The sequence below is a fragment of the Thermobia domestica genome, chromosome 8, assembly GCF_964235325.1.
Source record: "Thermobia domestica chromosome 8, izTheDome1.hap1.1, whole genome shotgun sequence".
Lineage (NCBI taxonomy): Eukaryota > Metazoa > Arthropoda > Insecta > Zygentoma > Lepismatidae > Thermobia > Thermobia domestica.
This window is the reverse complement of record NC_137461.1, coordinates 175,689,200-175,710,992: the sequence shown is the minus strand read 5'-3', so window position 1 is coordinate 175,710,992 and position 21,793 is coordinate 175,689,200. Positions and strand designations below refer to the sequence as shown.

The window sequence follows — 21,793 nt, the reverse complement described above, 5'->3', positions numbered from 1 at the left end:
TACAATTCAAATCCTAAAGAAAGTTCAATTTCTTAACTTCCTTGTAAGAACTGTCTAATTAAAATTCAACGGTTATTCGAATTTCTCTTAGTACTATAAACATATGAGATCTCTCGTCTATTGATTTATTAATTTTTTATTCAAGTGTATCTTCAGCATAATGAAACAGAAAACAACTTTACAAGGATAAACGGATCAACAACTGAACGTTTCTAGATCTTGTTTTCATTGTTAAAATGACTACTACGCGCCTGTCCGATAGAAGAGTACTGAACGAATTAAGACGATTCTAATTGCATGTTAAACACTGGATTGCTCATATATATTTTGGATGCTGAAAGGAGACGTTATTCTTTGCAACAACCAACAACAATATATGATATTTAAGTATTTCGAAAACAAGTTATTTTGTTTTGTCAAATTCATAGCGTACAATTTTTCTATGTTAGAAGCTTCTTTCGATTAATTTGAGCAGTATTGTATTTTGTGGATTACTAATAAAGAAAACTTTGCTATTCTTGCAACTCAGAAAAATTTGTGCCTAAAGTGGAAATTTAAGCACGGTTATCAAATAAAGTGCAACATATTAGTCAACTCTAAGATGTAGATGAGAAATTATAATCAACAATATTTCTAAACCTTTAGGTCCTGGAGGTCCCATAACTCCTGGTAGTCCTTGTGGACCAGGTAACCCTGGGTTTCCTTTATCGCCACGAAATCCTGGAGTTCCATCGAAACCCGGTTCACCTTTTTCTCCTGGCCGCCCTCTGAGCCCTGGTTGTCCCGGCTCACCTTTTTCACCTTTCACATCTACTATTGGACCTGGTGGTCCCCTGTCACCTTTGTTTCCTCTTGGTCCTGCGAAACCGGCTTGACCAGGTAAACCTGAAAATAGTATCAATTGAGAAAATGTACTAGTGACTATGTAGAGTTTTTTGAATTGGTTATGTTATAGAGCTTCATGTTGTCATTTGTAAAACATTAAGATTACCGTGATACAGAACAGTAATGTTCCAAAAATAGTACAAGATACATAATACTATATAACTTAATTTTGGTTTCCTAAATCCATAGTCTAACTACGTAGATAAAAATAACTATTAGTCTCTCTTCAGTTAAACTATTTTTACATTTTACCGATTAGTGGGTTTTCTAGTTGTATCCCGTGTGCAATTTAACGGTAGGGTATTGTGGATGGAATCATTTTGTTCCTTATAAGGTAGGAAATGAGAGAAGTGATGGTGGACATGCCAGACCCGCGACTGGGAGGGGGAAGGGGGTGGGGCGGATGAGGAGTCATCGCTCGCTTAATTCCTTATAACTTCGCTTCTAATCATTCGATTTTTTTTTTTAAGAAAGGTCTAAGCACGTTCTACATGTTATGTTATTAGCACCTTTCACGTATCTGCCTTTGAATAGGAATGACGCGTTTTTTTTTTCGGCGCACTCTTAGGTTATCTTGAAACAGAATTACTATCTTGTTCACTCCCGGATACGCCACTGAGCACAGAATAATCAATGTCCTTACTATTAATTACTAACTCATAACCGTCTGAGTCGGAGTCATTCATCAGTTCTGCAATTTCATTATCGCCAAACATTTTGCCTCTTCTTTTTGTAATACCGCCGCTCGTGAAGGAATATCCATTTTTTTTTCAATCAAAAAGCACAAGATATACTCACGAAAATACAAATGCCCATTCGTCCGTCTTATTGCAATGAACCCATGTGATGTGAGTGTGTGTGTAAGTTTTTGACGCCTACGAACCGAAGGGAAGTATTGAAGACTTAATCAGTGCGACGTGATTAGACGCAAATACAGCCCTGGTCACCTACTCATTGCATTGTTTACTTTCGTTGAAAGAAAACAAAGGACTCATTCTGCGTTACATTTGGCAGGGGAATTGATCAGAGAACTTGGGTGAACACATGATTGCCAAGGCTACAGTACATTTCTTTTTAACCTTTAATATGTTCGTAAGCTAGAGAGTTTGTATACTAATAGATCTTGAGGTAGAAATGGAGCCATTGTTTATAAATATTAGGGAAGATAGGAGGAGCAGCGATGAGTCAACAAAGCCATGACGAAAGTGAATGAAGTAAACAGATTAAGAGATGAGTTTTTGGATGTGTTACTTCAACGTTTTATTTCGATTACATTGAGATGTGTACACTCATGTTCAAAATTATTGTCGCATATCTATAACTGTCTTCTTGTAAGAATATAATTTGATAATGATTTTGCAGGGTACCGGTACTTTTAATACTGATACTATATGTAGAGTCGGGAAATGTATATTTGTAATAAATTTCATAGGAAAAGAATACGAAAATTAGCATGAGTAAAACAAAATGTTGCTAAAAGGATAAGAAAATTTTAGTTTCGTTTTATTGTTCTTATTTACTGCTCTTTTGACATGAAATTTGCCACACAGCCTACATGTCTTTGCCGATTATACATATACTAACATTATAAGAAATACCAGGCGAATTCGTTATCAAATTATATTCCTACAATAACATATTTATAGACATGTGAGAATACTTTTGAACATGAATGTACATGCATTAATATTTTTATGATGTTGTGAAAGGTTATAATAAATACTTTTTCCTATTACATTCTTATGAAGTAGGCTTCGCGCTACAAGCTTCCTGAACGCGACAACACTGCACGACAGCGTTGCCGCACTTCCATTTACTGTATACTGTTTCTTCATATAAGCGCGGGGAATTTAAAGATTGGGCTGCAACATGGCTCACCGCTTAACGCAGAGAATATGTTGAAGTAAACATTTTTTTAAAAAAAATTAATACTCTACCAACTAAACCCTTTTTTGTTACTAATTCCAAATATTTGGAACACTAGACTTCCAAATTTTCGAACAGTGTTTTGTACGTTTCTCTACCTACCATGGTAAAGGAGATCAGAGCGTCGTACATTTGTTTTAATTACACAAAAAATATCAAGTGATGAAAATTGAACATTTCACAACTTACAGTTAATGGATGCATCTACATATTGTACACAGGAAATTATTTCACGTGATCTCTTTTCTGAGATATAGCTCTATGAACATTGATCTACCAAAAAAGTACGAAAAAATACGCACTTTTTCATTAATTTTTTTTTCTCCTATATAGTACAAGGAATATTTTTATGTCTTAAGTATTGAAAAGAGCAATTCCAACGAGGTACGACAATGAAATATAAGTTTTGACTGGACGTCACGGCAGCACCGCGAAGTCAGGGGCCTATCTTTATGAAATGGATAGTAGATATTTCTTTCTTTACAGTTGTTAGTTTCAGCCTTGCTTAAATTGTAGTGTACCACCTTTTCTGTGTGCAGGTTCAGGAGATAGATGCCAGGGATTTCCTCCTGACGAAAAATTCCTCCTAGAAAATAAAACCTTCATCACTGGCAAGGATAAATTATTACCCCTCTACAATTTTCTCAAATAGTGTTGAAGATAGAACCAGGGAACAACTTTTAGTTTGTGTAGTAAAACACTTGTATCTGTGTGAAAACAGTTTATGAAACATATTGCTTCTCAACGTTTTTATAGTAGTTAGAATCACACATTTGCTTGAAATCTTTACCTATCCACGCGAAAAAGACCCCACCCTTTTGCTAGGATCAAGGCTCGAAGGAGTGGAAGGGTAACATAATATCAGGCTTGTAATTAATTCGTTAAAAATTAACGATTAAATGAATCAATTAAGTTTTTATTTTTAATTTAAAGAATTACATTTCCCAGGAGTAAAGTTTTAATTAATATAATCGTTCGTTAGCAATTAAAAAATTTATTTTCTCCAAGTCGATATAAAATGGACATTCTATAAGTTATTTTTCGGGATATTTCACACACGTTTCTATAGCATTAATTTACAAGTTTTAGAATGTGAACATTTTAACCCCAATTTGCGTAAGAATCTATGTCAATGTTCCGTTTCTTCAAGAAGGGAAAAATCAATTGCTTGAATAGTTATTTGTTTGACGCAACAAAAAGTCCTCCCGAACCAGAAGCCTTTTTAATGGTCACACTACTTATTCTTCGAGATGTATTCTTTCCCCAATTTTTGATCGCTTTTTCCACCTTAAGATCGCTTTTTATAATTCTTTACAACCGTATATTCGATTTCCTTTGGTGAAAGAACAGACTATTGGACAGTAATGTATTCTTTGACTCAGGTATCATTGTCGCTTACTAAAAACAATACGATGTGGAAAGAAGATGGGATGTCAAATTTACAAATGTTGAAACTGTCTTGTTTCATTCTCATTACATATTTTCTACTGCTGTTGTTATATCCTTCTTCTGAGATTTTAGTAATTTTTATACTGGCGGTGTTATTGTTTTATCAGGTAGTCGAATGAAGAGAAGTAAATCAATCTTACAAAAAAAAAAAAAAAAAAAAAAAAACTTCGTTATTACTTCAACTCTCCAAAAGCCGACAAATTTTGAAGTGACAATTATGAAGTAAATTTAGCACTAATGATTTATTTTAACACTCAAAAAACAAATTGATGAGGAGTTCGGTGGGTGCATTAGTAATTTTTTCGTTCGTTAGATACGTGTTTAACACCCGGTAAAAATATTTACAAAGATGTGGCTAGAAAGCAATGTCAAACAAAGGGTACCTGCTAAACTCTATGAATCACAGTAAAGAATATTGAAAATGTAGAAAGCAAATAATGTTTTACTTTCAAATGTTTTAAATGAATTAATAGCCAGCTTTGGGTTTCTCTTACAACCCAGAAATCTATGGAGAGAATTTCTTACCTCATAATTGGCGGCCACTCAGATTTTAGTACTTGGCAAACAGAGGCATAATTTCGTGAAAACAGGGCCAATTGTACCCCCTGAATTCCATACATTAGTTAATACTATAGTAGCTACTAATGAAAAACATGAAACTTTATATTACTAGTGGGAAAGGTAGAGATGCGCACGAGTCAAGACATATCTCGAATCTCGACTCGAGACACACTTTGTAAAATTCGAGACGAGTCGAGACAGGAGTGGAGTGGAGACTGCTCATAAAAATTGCGACTCGACTCGAATGTCTTGAAAATCGTTCTATATATTTTAAATATTATTTTGAAGAAAGTGTTCACTCAGAAACAGCCTTGAAACCAATTCCAGCATTTTTTACTTTACGAAGGTACAGAATGTATAAAATTAATAGTTAATCTTTCGAGATCAAGATTTAATTTCCAGCTCAATTCAGTTAATTATAACTAATAATTAGTGTCCTGATATTTGATTGTACTTCAAATATAATAATAATAATAATAATAATAATAATAATAATAATAATAATAATAATAATAATAATAATAATAATAATAATTGATTATCTAGTTTGTATAAAACTATTGTGATAAAGTGAACTTTATAAATTCTCTGAATGAGCAATTCGCAGTCTATAGTAATTTAGCATAATTATAATTATTGTTTTCGTTCCCATGAACGCAATAGGGCTACATAACTTCTGAACTATTCTCTTCCGCTTATTTTGAGCCTTTAATGTGTTGTAACATATCACGAGTTACGTCTAATTATAATGTAATATTTGTTGTACATCACATATTGTGACACGAGACTATTTTACATAGTATATTACAATAAATGGACTGTTTGAATGCCAAGAACTAGTACAGATATGTACCTTTCACTTCTATAGATAGGAATTTTTAAAAAGGTCTTTTGTAAACACTAAATTATAAAGCAATAAACTACATACAGTAATTACGGTTTTAGTTCCCAACATAAAAGAAATATGGATTGTTCATGAGATATTGAACTTCAACTTTCACTCCTGGAGAATTTTCAATTTTGGACCTGGCATCACAGCATTTCACTGTAAGATAAACACACTCCTCATCTCTAGTAACATAGTTGTTCAGGAGACTGGGATTTCCATCTTCTCAAAAGCTGAACGATTGAAGAAGTTATTTCCTATAACACTGAAATTTCTGGGATTTTATTCATTAAACTTTATTCTTCCTCACGTAAGTCGGACACTTCTGCCAGTACAGTAAACCATCGTTAACACGAATTCCAAGGGACTGAAAAATCAGGAGTTCGTGTTAAAAAAATTCGTGTTAACCGGGGACCCAAATTTTATTATTCGAATACATTTTCTCCATACATACGCAATACAGTATACAGACTATATATATATATATATATATATATATATATATATATATATATATATATATATATATATATATATATATATATATATATATATATATATATATATATATATATATATATATATATAAAGTATATTATGTATGTCATAGAAAACACTAGAGATGGTATCGAGACGAGACTGAGTAGTCTCGGTTCCAAATTCGAGACGAGACCAAGACTCTTCTCCGTCTTGATACCATCCACAGAATTGTATCGAGACGAGGCTGAGAGTTTCGGTCTCGTCTCGATTTCGAAAAGCACGGCTCGGTCCCAAATTCGAGTTAAGATCGAGATCGAGACTAGTTTCGGTCTCGGTACCGTCCTCTGAAAAGTGAAAACACTACAGTGAGCTTATTATCCTATGTTCGAAGATTTAAAAAAAAAAATCCACGCAGAAAATCCAGGTCAAGTTATAAAATTGATAACTCCGCTAGCAGGTTGGGTAACGCTAGTAGCGGAAAGGTATTTATGACTGATGTCACCAGTTTGGAGTTACAGGGGAGAGAAGATGTTTTGTCTCGAGCTGTCGCCAGCAGCTCGTCTGCCAAGCTCCTGCATGTTCAGCGCTTGATGGAGGACAGAATCAACACCTCATAAGAGAGGAAAGATACCTGTTTCTAATTTTTCTCTTATTTACTAGGCAATTTTCATCTGTATAAATATTGTATGACAAAAACTGATCTGGAGTGAAATCTGAAATAAGAAAAATGATCTGAAAAAAAAAAAAAGAATTGAAAGTTCGTGTTAAATGAAAACCTTTACTGACTCAAGGGACTGAAAATTAGTTCGTAATTCGTGCTAACCGAAATTCGTGTTAACCGATAAAACTTCCTATGAGATAACGTACAGCGATGCCGGGACCGAAATTTTGTTCGTCCTAACCGAGTGTTCGGCTTAAGCGAGTTCGTGTTAACGAGGTTATACTGTATATGCACCTAGGTATATACTGTTGTGCAACTCTTAGGACAAAAGTAAATTCCGCGTGCTACGTCACTTGCGAAAATAAGTTTCGTATGCCCGAAGTGGCATAGATTGGTGGAACTTGAACCATACATAGAAAGTGTGATACAGGAACCAATAAAAAGAAACACATGATTAGAAAAAAATTACACTTTTATTCAAAGTCAACGCTGAAACCACTGCGATTCATAATGTCTCATCAGACGTTACTGTGTGAGCGTGTGGCCCTCCTCACTACCATTTCATTTTAATTTTCCCAGTTACTCTTGGCTGAAGTGGAATAAGGCTCCATGGATTATACGTCGATGCAAACTTTGTTAGTTTTATCTTTCTTAACGAATTGGCAACATTGTGCAGTGGTGACTTGCAATATCTATTGAAGGCACAAAGAACAGGAAGGCGGTAGTAACTCTATGAAAAATAGTTCCTTTAACTCCAACCTCATCGATATTAATCTTAATTATTTTCAACATTTTAACTACGTAACTTTAATGATGGATCAAAATGAAATTTGACAATGTATGTAATGTTTATGAAAAGATACTTTTCAGTAATAATCGCAGTAGGTATCAGATGTAAGAACAGAGACGCTTAGGCTGAAAGGCGCGAAGGTGCTTGGTGATGATGGCTACATAGACTGTCCTGCATATGTTGCGTCCATCGAAAAAATCTAAAATTTCTTTGAGTATCGTTGAAAATATTGTGGATTAAGTTAAATGAAAATGAAGTGGGACTAAAATAAGTGTTTGAACGCAAAATTTTCATGAAACTAATGAACGTATGCAAAAGCAACGCATAATATTCAAAGTGATGAAAGGCCACGATTTGTATACAAGGAATCGATGCAGGTACAAATTTAATTATTTCCAAAGTTAACTAGCAGCATCCAAGACGGAGCCCAAAACATGACCATTGGACAGACGACACGAATCAATAAGGAATTTCTTCACTGGGAATAACTACAAGACCCCCCCCAAATCCATCAATTTGCAGTACAGTGAGGTGTAGTGTTAATAAATAGCGTGTGTTGAGTGCTAATACATCGTTCAAAGTAAATTCTAGCCGGCAACTACGGTGTGTTGTTTTCTTTAAAGAAAGAAAGAAATCAATCTTTCATAATTATTCCTTCGTATAAATCTTAAATAAATATCGATATGGGCTTATAGGGTGTGAGTACATGTTTAAATAAATTTCTCAATAAAATATAGTAAAGTTGTACACGTAAGTAATACACATAACTTGTGTTAATTGAATAAAAGTTCCTTAATGTATATGTTTGGTTTGCAATTATCTTTACCGTATTCATTACATGAATCACTATCGAAATGGTGGATATTATATCTAAATACTTGTGTGCATTCTGTTGATGCTAGCAGGCGTGACGAGGACGGTGGGCACCCGCAGTCGCAACCTCAATCGGAATTCAAATTGGTTCGAGATCCAACTTGGAGGTTTGCGCATTCTTTATTCTAGTATTGTCAGCTGCGGAGTGAATGTTTTTTCCCACTAACCACTAGAACCCACCATAAGAAAGGCGTACTGGACAAGAATCGAACCCAGTAGGGTTATAAGAATTGCTTATCCCGAATGGGAACAGGTAAGAACCAAACCCTACCGGTTATAAGAATGGCTTTTCCGAACAGGAACACGATCCAATCGTGTTATAACTGGAGGTACTAAGTGGTCCTTACAAGGTTCTGTGATCACCACAGACAGTGATGCATGCTCTGCACTGTTCTCCTCTGCTACGTACAAGGTTGGTAATGACTAATGAGTTGTTGAGATATGGAGCTCCATTCCTCCGCCAGCGGTGTTGACAACTGCTGGATGGTCCTTGGTGCATCTGGACGTGTTGCAAGTGTCTCCTCATAGCATCCCAAATGCCCACAATGGGATTTAAGTCGAGGGAAGGAGCAATTCAGCCAATTCACCGAATATCCACTTTCCACTTTACCTGCACTGTTCGATGCGAATGCGCATTGTCATCTATGAAAGATAAGCTGCAACCGATTGCACCTTTTAAAAGACACACTTGGGGAAGAAGTATAGTGTCAAAATAACGTTGACCGGTGACTGTACTGAATACAAATATTGAAATCGGTATGCCCATATATCATTATGCCCTTCCAGATGCAATAGCACGGTTTTTGGCCTTTCCCGTTTCCATTATTTTAAAAAAATCGGTATATATGATAAATTATATGTGGGTTATTTCGTATTATTAACAAGTATGGTTCGTACAAGATCTGAATTTTAGTTTTCATTTTAAATCTATTTTATGGGATATTGGTATAATTCATATGTAATCATTGAGTATGCAGATGTGTTCTTTGTGTTTGTTGCTTGTTGTTTATTATAAATGTGAACATTGTATATACTAATTAGAAGATAGTTTCTATCGATTTTAGCTTAAAGACAAGACTAACAAATTCAGCGGTATGGTTAAGTTACAACTCTATTTGGTTGGATACGGAAAGCTTGGATAGCTGTTTTGAAAGGAAAGTTCTGCAGAGGGGCCTTTCTTACATTTTTTTCCCTTTACAACAGTCTTTCTTTCTTCTGGAGAAGTTCTTCCGTTTCTTATATAGCAGGCCACTCCAACTATTCTTGGCGAGTTTGTTTAGGAACTGACACATCTAGCAGTAAGCCACATTTTGCATCTTAGTGCTGAATCTAGCATTATTCATACGCCTTTAGAACCTAGTATCTTGGTCAAATCTATATATATAAAAGAGAACGTACAAATCCTTTGTTAGCTCATCACGCTAATACGGCTGAACCAATTTCTTTCATTTTTGGGGGGTTATTAAGATTTGGACCCTAGATGGTTTTTATCATATCACTTTAATTTTCAATTACCAGTGTCTTGAGATAATTGACCATTCAAGTGTCCATAACGTAGAAATCCTTTGTTAGCTCATCATAGCTAAATCTAACCGTATTTATATGCAACCCACATGACCGTGTCACTCGGCGGGTTAACATAAATGACAGGCGATATAATGTTAACATTTACTGCAATCTTCTATGGTTTTTATCATATCACTTGAAAGCGAAAAAGTAAAAATTATCTAAGTAACAAAGTTTATTGCGTTCCGGGGTGACCCCAGCGAAGAGGGGTGAACGCTGCTAGTTAGGCATAATTTCATTCTTCTATCAGAAGAACATCCAAAGAACGAACATTTAATGGTTGGAGACATAGTGATGGTTCGAGTAATAAACCAGTTCGTATTTTTACTGCGTTCTGTTGTTGTATTCACAGAAATGTTCAAAAATAAATTCAAGAAGTAAACCCTTACAGAAGACTGTTTACTTGCCCACTGGTTTATTATTTTGAACTGAAACTTAAGTGCGCAGTTATCTTGAATACTTCTGTCCCTTTTCACTTTACAACTTGAGGTGGGGTGAGGGTCAGAATAGATCTAGTGATATGGCACTAAAAGAAATGCTTCAGTACAGTGTCGGAAGCAGTATATATTGTTTATATTACTTACAATGTTACCTCCCCATAAGATATAAATTCACTCTTCCTTCCCTTCCCTTTTTCGAATACAGTGAACCGACTCTTTTGCTCAAGAAAGATGTTAAGAGAAAATTGAAGCATCTGTCTTAAACTTTCTTTGAAGCGCAGTCTTTTACAATTGGTAGGGTTTCGTGAGTATGTTTTCACATCAATATAAAGAGATAGCCAGCCAAATCTTTTACCATTGACTCTTACTGCGAACTGACTGTGAGTAAACATCTGACCTCGCTCTGCTAGTTTTCTCTCTCACACGTGAAGTGCGTTTGTTGTTTTCAAAACACATGGGAAGACTCTTATCTGGTGCTTTTGCGTTTTTGCACGCACACAGATATTGCTATGTTTTAATGATCAGAAGAAATATCGAAACCATCCAATACACACGATACGAAACAGCAAAGAGAGGGAGGCAAAGATTATAGTGGACCAAGTTTTCCGCGTGATACCATTATCGAGAATAAATATTTGATAATGTCTCGTAGATGCGCTTAAACCTATTCCATCTGTCCTTATAATTTTTCTGGTCTCATGAATTTCTCAGGAGAATAGTACGACAAATGTCTAGATTTGTACTGTCTCTAAAGTAATGAGTGCACTCATTAAGAACACCAACTGATATCAATAAACCGGAAAGAAAATACTTCATATTTCTATTGTTTCGTGCACATCTCCATTAAGTTGTTTTCTACAGAAGCATAGCTTACTTCTATTCGAAATAGCTTCTTCGTGTTACAGTTGTGTTTAGTTTTGTTTCGTGCTAGGATGAAAGAAAGAAATGCAACATTTGCTTTGAGGTGAAGTTATATATATTATTAAGATGAGCGGTGATAAGCGAGGTTTAACAAAGAGTGCCTTTTCAATCCACAATTTAACGGGGAATTGCAGTCCGTGTTGAGAATCGAACCAAAGCTATGTAAGACCCGTTAATATTGAGCTCTTTTGTGGTAAAAGTGAACTTCACAAACACACAAAAGTCTTCAAACATCAAGCTAATGTAAAACAATTGCGAAATACTCTGCCTATCGCTGCATTTTTTCTGTGGCAAGGAACATGCAGTGCGCAGCAACACAAGAATCATGTTAAAGCCAATATTTTTTTTTCTTTTGCCGAACATAACATCCCCTTCCACACCATACAAGACAATATAATATTTGTTAAAAGAAAGTCCACATATTTTAAAATTCTGTTTGTGATTTTATCATGCATAATTATAAATAATACCTTTCATACTAGGGGGCGCGGTGGCTCAGTGCTAGAGCGTTCACCTCCGGTGCTTGGGGCCCCTGGTTTGATCCCAGCTCGCGCTGTGTGGACTTTGTGATGGACAAACACCGTGCTCGTGGGCTTTCTCAGGGTTCTCCCGTTTCCTCCCACTTTCTCTCATCATCACCGTCTCCTTTAGCCTAACCGGCATAAGTATGGGACGTAAAACAAAGATTTCATTTCATTCTTTTCCTTTCATACTACAAGAATGAATTCAACTCTATTGCATAGCTCGGTAAACTGGACGGGCAGGCCAACTGTGGCGGAACTAACATTAGACTTTAATGCTGAGCGAAGTACAACTCTGTCTGAACACAGTGCACCGAACACTCCTAACAATGGGCCTCCGCAGCCGACGACCCATCCATATGCGAATGTTAACACCACGATATCGGTAACTACGACTGCAGTGAACATGTGACCATCGCCACTGGACCTCGGCGCAGTGGCAGAGCGTTACATTGTCTGATGAATCCCGATACCTTCCTCATCATGGCGATGGGAGGGTGCGAATCCATCGTGTTTCAAGGGAACAGCTCCTTGATACCTGGCGGAGGAGACAAGCTGGCGGCGGCTTAATTAAGCTCTGGGAAACATTCACGTAAACATACGTGTGTCTAGTGGGGTTCGAGCAAGGCACCATGATGGCCGAGGCGTATCACACACTGCTTGCCGACTACGTACACCCCTTCATGATGACCATGTTTCCCAATGGTATTGGCATTTTTCGACTAGATAATGCACCATCTCATAAGGCCAGAAGTGTGATGAAGTAGTTCGAGGAACACAGGGGCGAGTTCCAAGTGATGTGCTGGTCCTCCAACTCGCCGGATCCGCACCCAATCGAACACATGTGGGATGTGATTGAACGTGACGCCCCCTCCCGGAATTTAGAGAATTATGTGACCTGTGTGTGCACATTTGGTGCCAAATATCTCCAGCGACCACCAAGGATCATTGCATTCATACGGAGACGAGACGCCAAAGGTGAACATACTTACAATTAGATAGGAGTTATAATGTTCTGACAGATGTATGTGTATATTTTAACTCGTATATTTGGTCTCGGCTCGAATTTTGAGATGTCTCGTCTCGAATTCGAGTCGAGACAAACATATTTTCGAGTCGAGACAGGCTTAAATCTCGACTCGACTCGACTCGTGCGCATCCCTAGGAAAAGGTCTTGGAAACGCTAACTAGCGTATACTACTGCATGGTTTCTCGGATAATGTTCCGAATCTCTTCCTCTCTCTGGGATCCATTTCACTTCATTTTCGATACAACGTAGGTGAACAACGGGTGAAAAATATTTAAGCCCCTATGCTTCCTAAGGATACGCAATTCCCGAAACTTGGTCTTATTTACAGTTTAGGGTGCAAAGAGAATATTTATACAAAATTTCAAGGTTCTACGCTTTATATATTAGTAGATCGGCAAAAATTATTTAAGACTCCACTATCGCCTTAACATATGCAATTCACGAAATCTTGCCTGATTTATAGTCTAGGGAGTTAGAAGAACATTTATATTTTTGAAGGTTCTACGCCATATAGTTTCAGAGATCTGGCGAACGTTATAATCCATTCAAGTCTCTACGCATACGTAAGTTAAGTATTTTGCAGAACTCCGTCTTATGTACAGTCTAAAATGCAATAGAAACATTTTTGCAAAATTCCAACGTCTATCCAAGAGTAAATCCACAAAATTCCATAATAGTTTTGGAGATCTGCTGATTGAATCAGTGAGTTTAGTCGGTGGATTTACTCTTTATTAAAATACGCTGTACTTCAATATCTACTTTCTAAAATTATCATATCATCGCATTGCATTATTGAAAGAAACAAGTGAGTGTCGTTTCACATGGTGAAGCTAGGGCAAATATGCAAATTCGGTAAACTCAACATTAAAACTGATCGTCATAGATACATAAATTCCTGCCGTAATACAAGAATCAAGTCCGAGACGGAACTCTTTTCTAAAACGAGGAAGCTTATCAAAAACACATTTCTTGCTACATATTACTGTTGGTGCCTTATGAATATTCAAAGTTGCAGTGGTAGTATATTTTCACAACTTTCGGTTGCACTAGTGGGATCAAGTCGGAAATCGAGTACAGAGTGATAAAAAATCAATAGATTTCTGAGAAAAAGATTTTGAAATCAAATCTGTTTAAAATAAAGGGAACGATTACTCGCCCAAACTTTCCGCACCTTTCAGTCACCAGTGGTTCATTTTGCATGTTCGACGCATCATAGGTGTCTGCTAGAGTGCCGTTTTAATGGTCGCAGGGACCTGTCACTGAGGGCTTTCTTTCGACCACTGTTCTTCACCGATGTGGTTTCGCTGTGACTTCTGTAGGCCGTCATCATTTTGGGCAGTGCCCTCGCAACACAGCCACTTTATTTGCCAATTTGGTCACGCACGAACCACATAACCACATAGTCGAATGTCAATAATTAATTTGCCCACCAACCAAGACACCTGATTTGCTAATGACTGCAACTGTTCGGATTAAAAGATATATTATACATACATATTGTATATTGTATGATATTTTGTGGCGGTATTTTGGTTATTCCTCACTAGATGCATTACAATACTTTGAATATTAAAATATAGGCTGACAGTGAATGGTTGTATGGCATTAGTGGCTAGGAAGAGTATTGCTCCGTTAGCCGACACAACGACAGTAATACACATTGCACTATGGTTTATCCTGCGAATCTCCCCAGCTACACCCCGCCCGAGTCCACCATGCAATAGTACAGTAAATTATTGCATATTGGACCCGCGCACAGATCCACCTAGAGGCACCCACAAAGTTTACCTGTTACAACCATCTCTTGACCTATGTAACCCAGAGTCCAGGGACCAGAGTGTACTGGTGTTACCTTGTGTAAGGGCACAATATTAAGCTTTATTATATATATATATATATATATATATATATATATATATATATATATATATATATATAAACAACTTTTACCCTATCCGTTTAGTTTCATGCACATTTGTAGTATTCTATTTTCATGCTTGTGGAAAGTCTCAAAAACACAAAGATATCATGCCATGCATAGTTACGTATTTATATGAATATCAATTAAAATGTTTTACATGTTTTACACAATTGTTTTATATTAATCACATTATTTCAAGTTTGTTAACAGGCCCTATTGCACGAGCGCGTCGCGAACTATTCTTCCCGGGAAAACCCCTTTCAACAGTAACTTATCTGAATTAATAAGGTTTTGTCCATCCTCTTCTCATGGAGCCGCACTTTTGCAGTATTTTTGCTTTCATTTATGACATTATTATTTCTTTTTCGTTAGAATTCACTAATTCAAAGTAACCAATAATTTTTTCACTGACGAATTAAATAGATCGAAGCACTAAGCCACTGTTAAACTTATACGTTTCGTGTTTTCATGCCGAATGAATGCGCAGTTGCCAGTGCCTTCTTACAAAGGCTCCCAACCACCAACACAACGCAATGGATAACGTAAAAGTTAAAAATAGCCATGAAGCACTGTGGTTAAGAATGCAGGGGGAGTAGATTTTCTCTTTGGGTCACATTTTATAACCATATTTGTATAAACGAAAGGATTTTTTCCGTCGCAAAGACACACATATAAATATACAGTTTTGTCTGTTTGCGAAGAGAAATTTCTCAGAGCTGCCTTTGTACGAGGTTTACTTAGAAAGTTAAAATTTTCTTAACTAATAATAAATGAATTATCCTTTAGTGTTAAATAGGCGCTCGACAAGACGTTTGATTTGAAGGAACTGAAAAATAAACATAATCCTGCACCACTGTCCACTTCACTGCACTAGTGTGTGAGATACTTAAACAATTCTTTAAGATCATTTATCCATTGGTTTTAAAGGTTCAATCCATAGTCTTTTAAAGTTCACTTGGAAATACGATTAAAAATGCAAGGGCCATTTTTGAACTTTTTTGTAACTTACGAGGGCCATAAAGTCTTTTAATGTCCTTTTTAAAGATTATAATGGTAAACACATTAATATTCACAAATAGTTTTCATTCCCATTATTTACTACACAACAAGATATCATAAATTTAATATACTATTACTTTTATTTAATCCTACTCAATAATATTTAGTATTATTTAACATTATGTACTGTTATTTAGTATGTACTAACTCGAGCACTCAAAACAATTATTAATGCATTACAAAATACTTAACACTATTACATAACACAATTTCTTATATAGCATTTATCTCAATTGTATTTTGTTTTTTCAAATATCCACTATACAATGAATAATAACTTTCCATTATACTCATGAAACGAAATTATTTCAATGTACTATTTGAAACAATAAAATTTGCATAACTACATGTATATATTTCACTATTTCGTAACTAAATGAAACTTTTATCAATGAAACAATATCATATTTAGATATTGACAATTAAATTTAATCAAGATAAAAATCAATAGCATGGTCTACTACTACAAAAAAAATCACATACAAATCAAATTGCAATAAAAAGACATGTAAACATTTTCAAAATATTAAATGCAACATCACACACTTATAACTACAACAACACTAATTAAGCATAATACTCTACATTTAGTACATTCCGGTTAGACATTAACCAGGAATGGACCGAGAAGTTAATGGTTTGTCAGACCATCACACTTTTATAGTGACTGCCCTCCTAAATTTGGAAGATACCACCCACATTATTGCTATTATAGTTATCTGTTTCCCGTCCCACAGATGAGGCTTAAAGATAGAATAAAAGGTTAATATTAAAAATAATATAGAAGGGTATAATACGAAAATAGCCTACTCCGGGCTTTAAACAAATATGATATTACCCAAAATGGGAGGGAGACGGCGAATATCCAAGCATGGAGGAAGTTATATGACTGAAGCATTTTGGTAAAAGGCAAATAATATTTTATTAATTTTGACATTAATATTTTGTAAACTTTCCTATTTTAAATGCAAATAAAACTCAATTCCCAGTCTGGTGCTGTTAGGTCGTTCAAATGTGTAAGGAAATTAAGGAAATCTCGTAACAATTCAAAACTATGTCTAGATAATAGGAAATATAACTTACATTATGTAGCAATGTGTCAAGGAAATAACAAACACTTCCTACCTCAAGTTCTGAGGTAATTCTGAAAATGTAATTGTAAGCGGAAGAAATGACACTACCAAAAACTAGGAAGAAAAGATAGGTGGACTTTTAAGTCTTGGCTTTTCATTATATAATTATTACGAAACACAAAAGTTATAGCACGTAGTTAACAATCTTAAAAAATCACGATCAAATTCTCTCTACTGAAATTTCAAAATTGAATGCAGATTTTAAAAATCAAATGTCTATACAATATGACACTATTTTGGTAATACAATCGGGTTTTCATGAATTAAAGAAGGACATGTTTAAACAATATTGTAAGCATCTGTCGTCTAATGCTTGGTTATTATTGGTACAAAAGATGAAACCTTACGTACTTTTAGAGATGTGCTATGAAATAAATTATCTTTTCGAATTCTAAATTCTATTCATGCTAAAGAGCTTATTGCTAATCATTCCTTACTCAAGTATAGTGTATTTCGAAAAGACTTAGGTTTATTTTATGCTATTACGAAAACACTTCTTTTAAAATATAATCTAAATATTGATACGCTATCTGTTTTATTAAACATTCCATTTATTCTTCCACAAAACATAAATCCTCTATACCAAGTAACCAATTTGGGTTATTTATCACATAATCGTATTGTTTCCTTCAAGCTTCCAGAACATGCATACTTATACGAGGATTCTTTTCACTTAATAGAAAAAGATCAGTGCCATTGGATTTCTTTCTTGTTTCTTTGCTACACTAATCAAATGTCGATCTTACCTAAAGCGAAATGTTTATCAAATTTATTGTTTCATAACTCTACAGAATTTTGTGAAATGTAAACTAAAGAAACAAATGCTAAGTTTATTTTCAAGGATACTCCTTTGGGAATAATTCTCTTCACAAGTGTAAATGGTCACCTAATTAAAAGGATACACGGAAAACAAGCCTATAGCAGTGTCAACGTCAATTATGAAAATGCTTCATTTTTCGTGTACGAAGATTTTAAGTTTATAACAATAGCCGATCAAATTCTTGACTCACGACGCACTTTATATTTAACTCACAAAATTTTAATGCCTAACATAACTGATCCTCCATTTTTTCCTCATATGGATACTTTTTCAAATAAGTTGGAACCTTTAGCACAGCAAATAGAAAATTTAACTGTAAATGCCTACACTGCATCTTTACAAATTTCTAATGACCCAATGTCATTGCTATTAATAATATCTATTACAAGTGCTGTACTGTCGCCTTTCATTATCATATTTTTTTTCTATAAAGTTACTTAAAATGAATAGGGAATTATCGAATATAAATACGAAATTACTCTCACATAATGAAGAAATTTTAAATGATTTTAAGCACGTGCAAATCAATAGTGTATGAAATGATTCTTTATACGAAAAATATTATTGCAACATGATGGTTGAAATCTAGGTTATATTACTGAAGTAATCAAATAATAGTCATAACATGATTTGTAAAGCAAATCCAAAGACAGACTATTCTTTTCTTTGAAAGAAAAGTTCCAGTTCTGAAAATCAAATTCTTGCACAGCGAGACGAACACATCAAACTGGACAAAAAAAGGTACACAAAAAGGTATTCGCAAAGCGAATTTTTGGAAATGTGTATGCGCATATGAAACAAATATATCTTGTGCCTTATGTGATTATAAATCTATTCATTAAACTCCCATACTAAAATTATATAGTATTTTCTTCTGTTTTCCTTTATAGGCAAATAATCAACATGAATTTCGCCATATTCTATATAATTATATTGACTGCCATTTTTATCTTAATTTTCCATGTTAGCCATTTTTATTTATTTTCAATGCAGAAAATCCTCAGAAAATGTAATTCAACAGCCACAGCATAAAATTAGTTCTATTCAAATCCCATCTTTACCTGAACTAGACCCTGTATATCAGGATATCTACTACGAAAATGAGCAAAATCAAAAGATACCTAATTTTTCTTCAGATAATATTTCTCTGCGCATTCATGGTTTAAATTACATACTTACTTATTCCAACTATACTTCAAATATTTCTCCTTAAGTCGAATTTGTGTCGTGTCAATCAAACCAGCATGCATGTACTCTAAAGACCCCAAGAGTTTTGTAATTACAAAGCACCAACTATCGACTGTAAACAATATATTCAAGACGGCTATGTGGACTATACTTATATCCTAATAAATAATCATCTCTAATCAAGACGATATTAACGACTTAATTCCACGAATATATTTTCCATGGACACTAAAATTTCGCCAAGTGCCAACGGAAGAGGACACATCTGGATTCCTGCCATATCAACTGGAAATAGGATGAACCAGGAAATACACGTCTAAACCACCCTCTAGTGTGAATTTCCCTCCCCCCAAGTCTATATGTGAAAGTGAACACTGATAAGTGATTAATGTGTGAAATAATGTATAAACAGTGAAAATGTTATATATAATTATGTAAACAGTGTATGTTTTAGTGCATATTTGTTTTTAAGTAAAAAAAAGGTGAGAGTGAATCCACAAATAGATATGGTGATGGATATAATTATGGTTATCTTCATGTTACTTATATACATATATTCACAAGTTTTTCAGTGTAGTGCAGTTGCGAATATTAGTGCAAATTCACATAATACGAAATCAGTGTTTAAAAAGACGACCGACTTTTTTCTTTTGTATAATGATATAAGACATACTTACCAATATATCAGCGGATACATCTCGAAAAAAGATACAATTCACTCCATCACAAAACACAAACAATCTGAAACTAACCTATATTTCTGTTTTACTGTGTGGAGATTTTTCTTTACCTGTGACATTGCAAGGACGCATGCATATTCTTCTGACTGTAATACTGACGTTGTAATATGCAAACGTAATCATAACGACTTCGTTTTTATGTTTGACATGATTATCTCGGACTAAGCAGTGTTTAATCACTCATTCATTTCAGCTTGCTACAAACTGATTTTATTTTAACGAAATGTCTTATAAATATATTAAATTTATTTATGGTTTGGTATTTCTTTGATTTTTTCAAAATACTTATATCGACATCGGAGATGGCGAATATCCAAGCGGGGAGGAATGTAATATGACTGAAGCATTTTGGTTAAGGGCAAATTATATTTTATTAATTTTGACATTAATATTTTGTAAACTTTCATATTATAAATGCAAATAATACTCAATTCCCAGTCTGGTGCTGTTTGGTCGTTCAAATGTGTAAAGAAACTAAGGAAGTCTCGTAACAATTCAAAACTGTCTAGATAAAACATTCTTTTAATAGGAAATATAACTTATATTATGTAGCAATGTGTCAAGGAAATAACAAACACTTCCTACCTCAAGTTCTGAGGTAATCCTGAAAATGTAATTATAAGCGGAAGAAATGTCGCTACCAGTAAACGAAGGCGGGTGGCATAATCGTCAGGCACTGAAAATTTCCGTACACTTGGGCGAAATTCCCACTGCCGTCTACAGCATCATTTCTCCAAGATGAATCTTAGACGTGTAGTTCATATGCTAAATATACTACTTGATATTCGTATTATTCGTGAAGATAAAGTGCAACAATAAATGAAAGCCCAATCCTGTTGCTGTTGGAATGAACACTCTTTCAGTAGTTTGATCTAAAATGACCTTGCAGAACTGAATAAACATTCTGTCACTTCAGGGGGGCTGGAAAAGCGAATGCCCCCGAATGCCCCTCCTTCAACATGAAAACATTTATTTTTAATCAAATGCTTAGTGAGAGTGAGCCCATTGGTATAGCGCTTTTATAATTTGAAGTTTTGCTCCCAAGCCATCTTATGTCATAGTTGTCGATATTAGAGAACGAGAGATGAAAATGTGATGAAAGAGAAATACAGTCATATTTGCAAATTTCGAATTTGAGATAAAATGTTTAGAGAGCATCCATATTTTGTCGAAAATTTGATTTTGTAAGTAGACATGTAAAAGCTCACATGAACCTGAGATCATCCTACTACCAATTGTTGAATTCAAGTGAAGAACTCAGTTGAGAGCATCAGCTGATTACGGAGGGGGAGAAACATCTTATAGTATGGGAAACAAATAAAGAAACAATTGGACTGCTCTGGACGGGGTTCGAACCATGAAACTCACGATTATCTAGCATCGACTCTACTAACTCATCCACGGAGCCCCACAGAACGAGAGGCAGTCATATGTCAGACACCTAACGTTTGTTACTTACAAACCTTTTATTTGTAAGCACGAAAGCTAAGGAACTTCCCCGTCTCTAATCTTTCTTTCTCCGGCACTAACTTAATTACTGTTGTCCCAGCATGGGAAAAGTATTTTCCACCCTTCTAAAAACTTTCCTAACAACTTTCATACATTTTTAAGCAACACAAAACATTTATCCATGGTTGTTCTGCATAATTATACCCACACAAAATAATTACTTCCAATTCTATCAATTCCAGTACCAAATTTCACAATAGTAAATCCCCACGTTAAGCGGGGTTGCATATCCATGCTCCTAACCATGAAAACATTTACGACCACTCCAACCCCAATCATTTCACAGATTCAACCTGTTGCATATAAGTTATTAGGACGTAAAATTGATTGTAGTTTATACGAAAAAGACCTTTATGCATTGCAAGACCTGTAACGACCAAATATTCACCACAAACTTATAATGGTATCGACATAAACAAAACAAAAAAAGTGTG

General features: G+C 35.0%; 1 protein-coding gene across 1 annotated transcript in view; it reads right to left on the bottom strand.

Moving 5' to 3' along the window:
* The window catches only part of LOC145693356 (uncharacterized), a 1,437,468-nt gene that overhangs the window by 394,270 nt on the left and 1,021,405 nt on the right, over positions 1-21,793 (bottom strand). Inside the window, exon 24 of the mRNA XM_081769283.1 lies at positions 640-885. Coding sequence (XP_081625409.1) covers positions 640-885 — 246 coding nt within the window. The remainder of the gene's footprint in view (positions 1-639; positions 886-21,793) is intronic.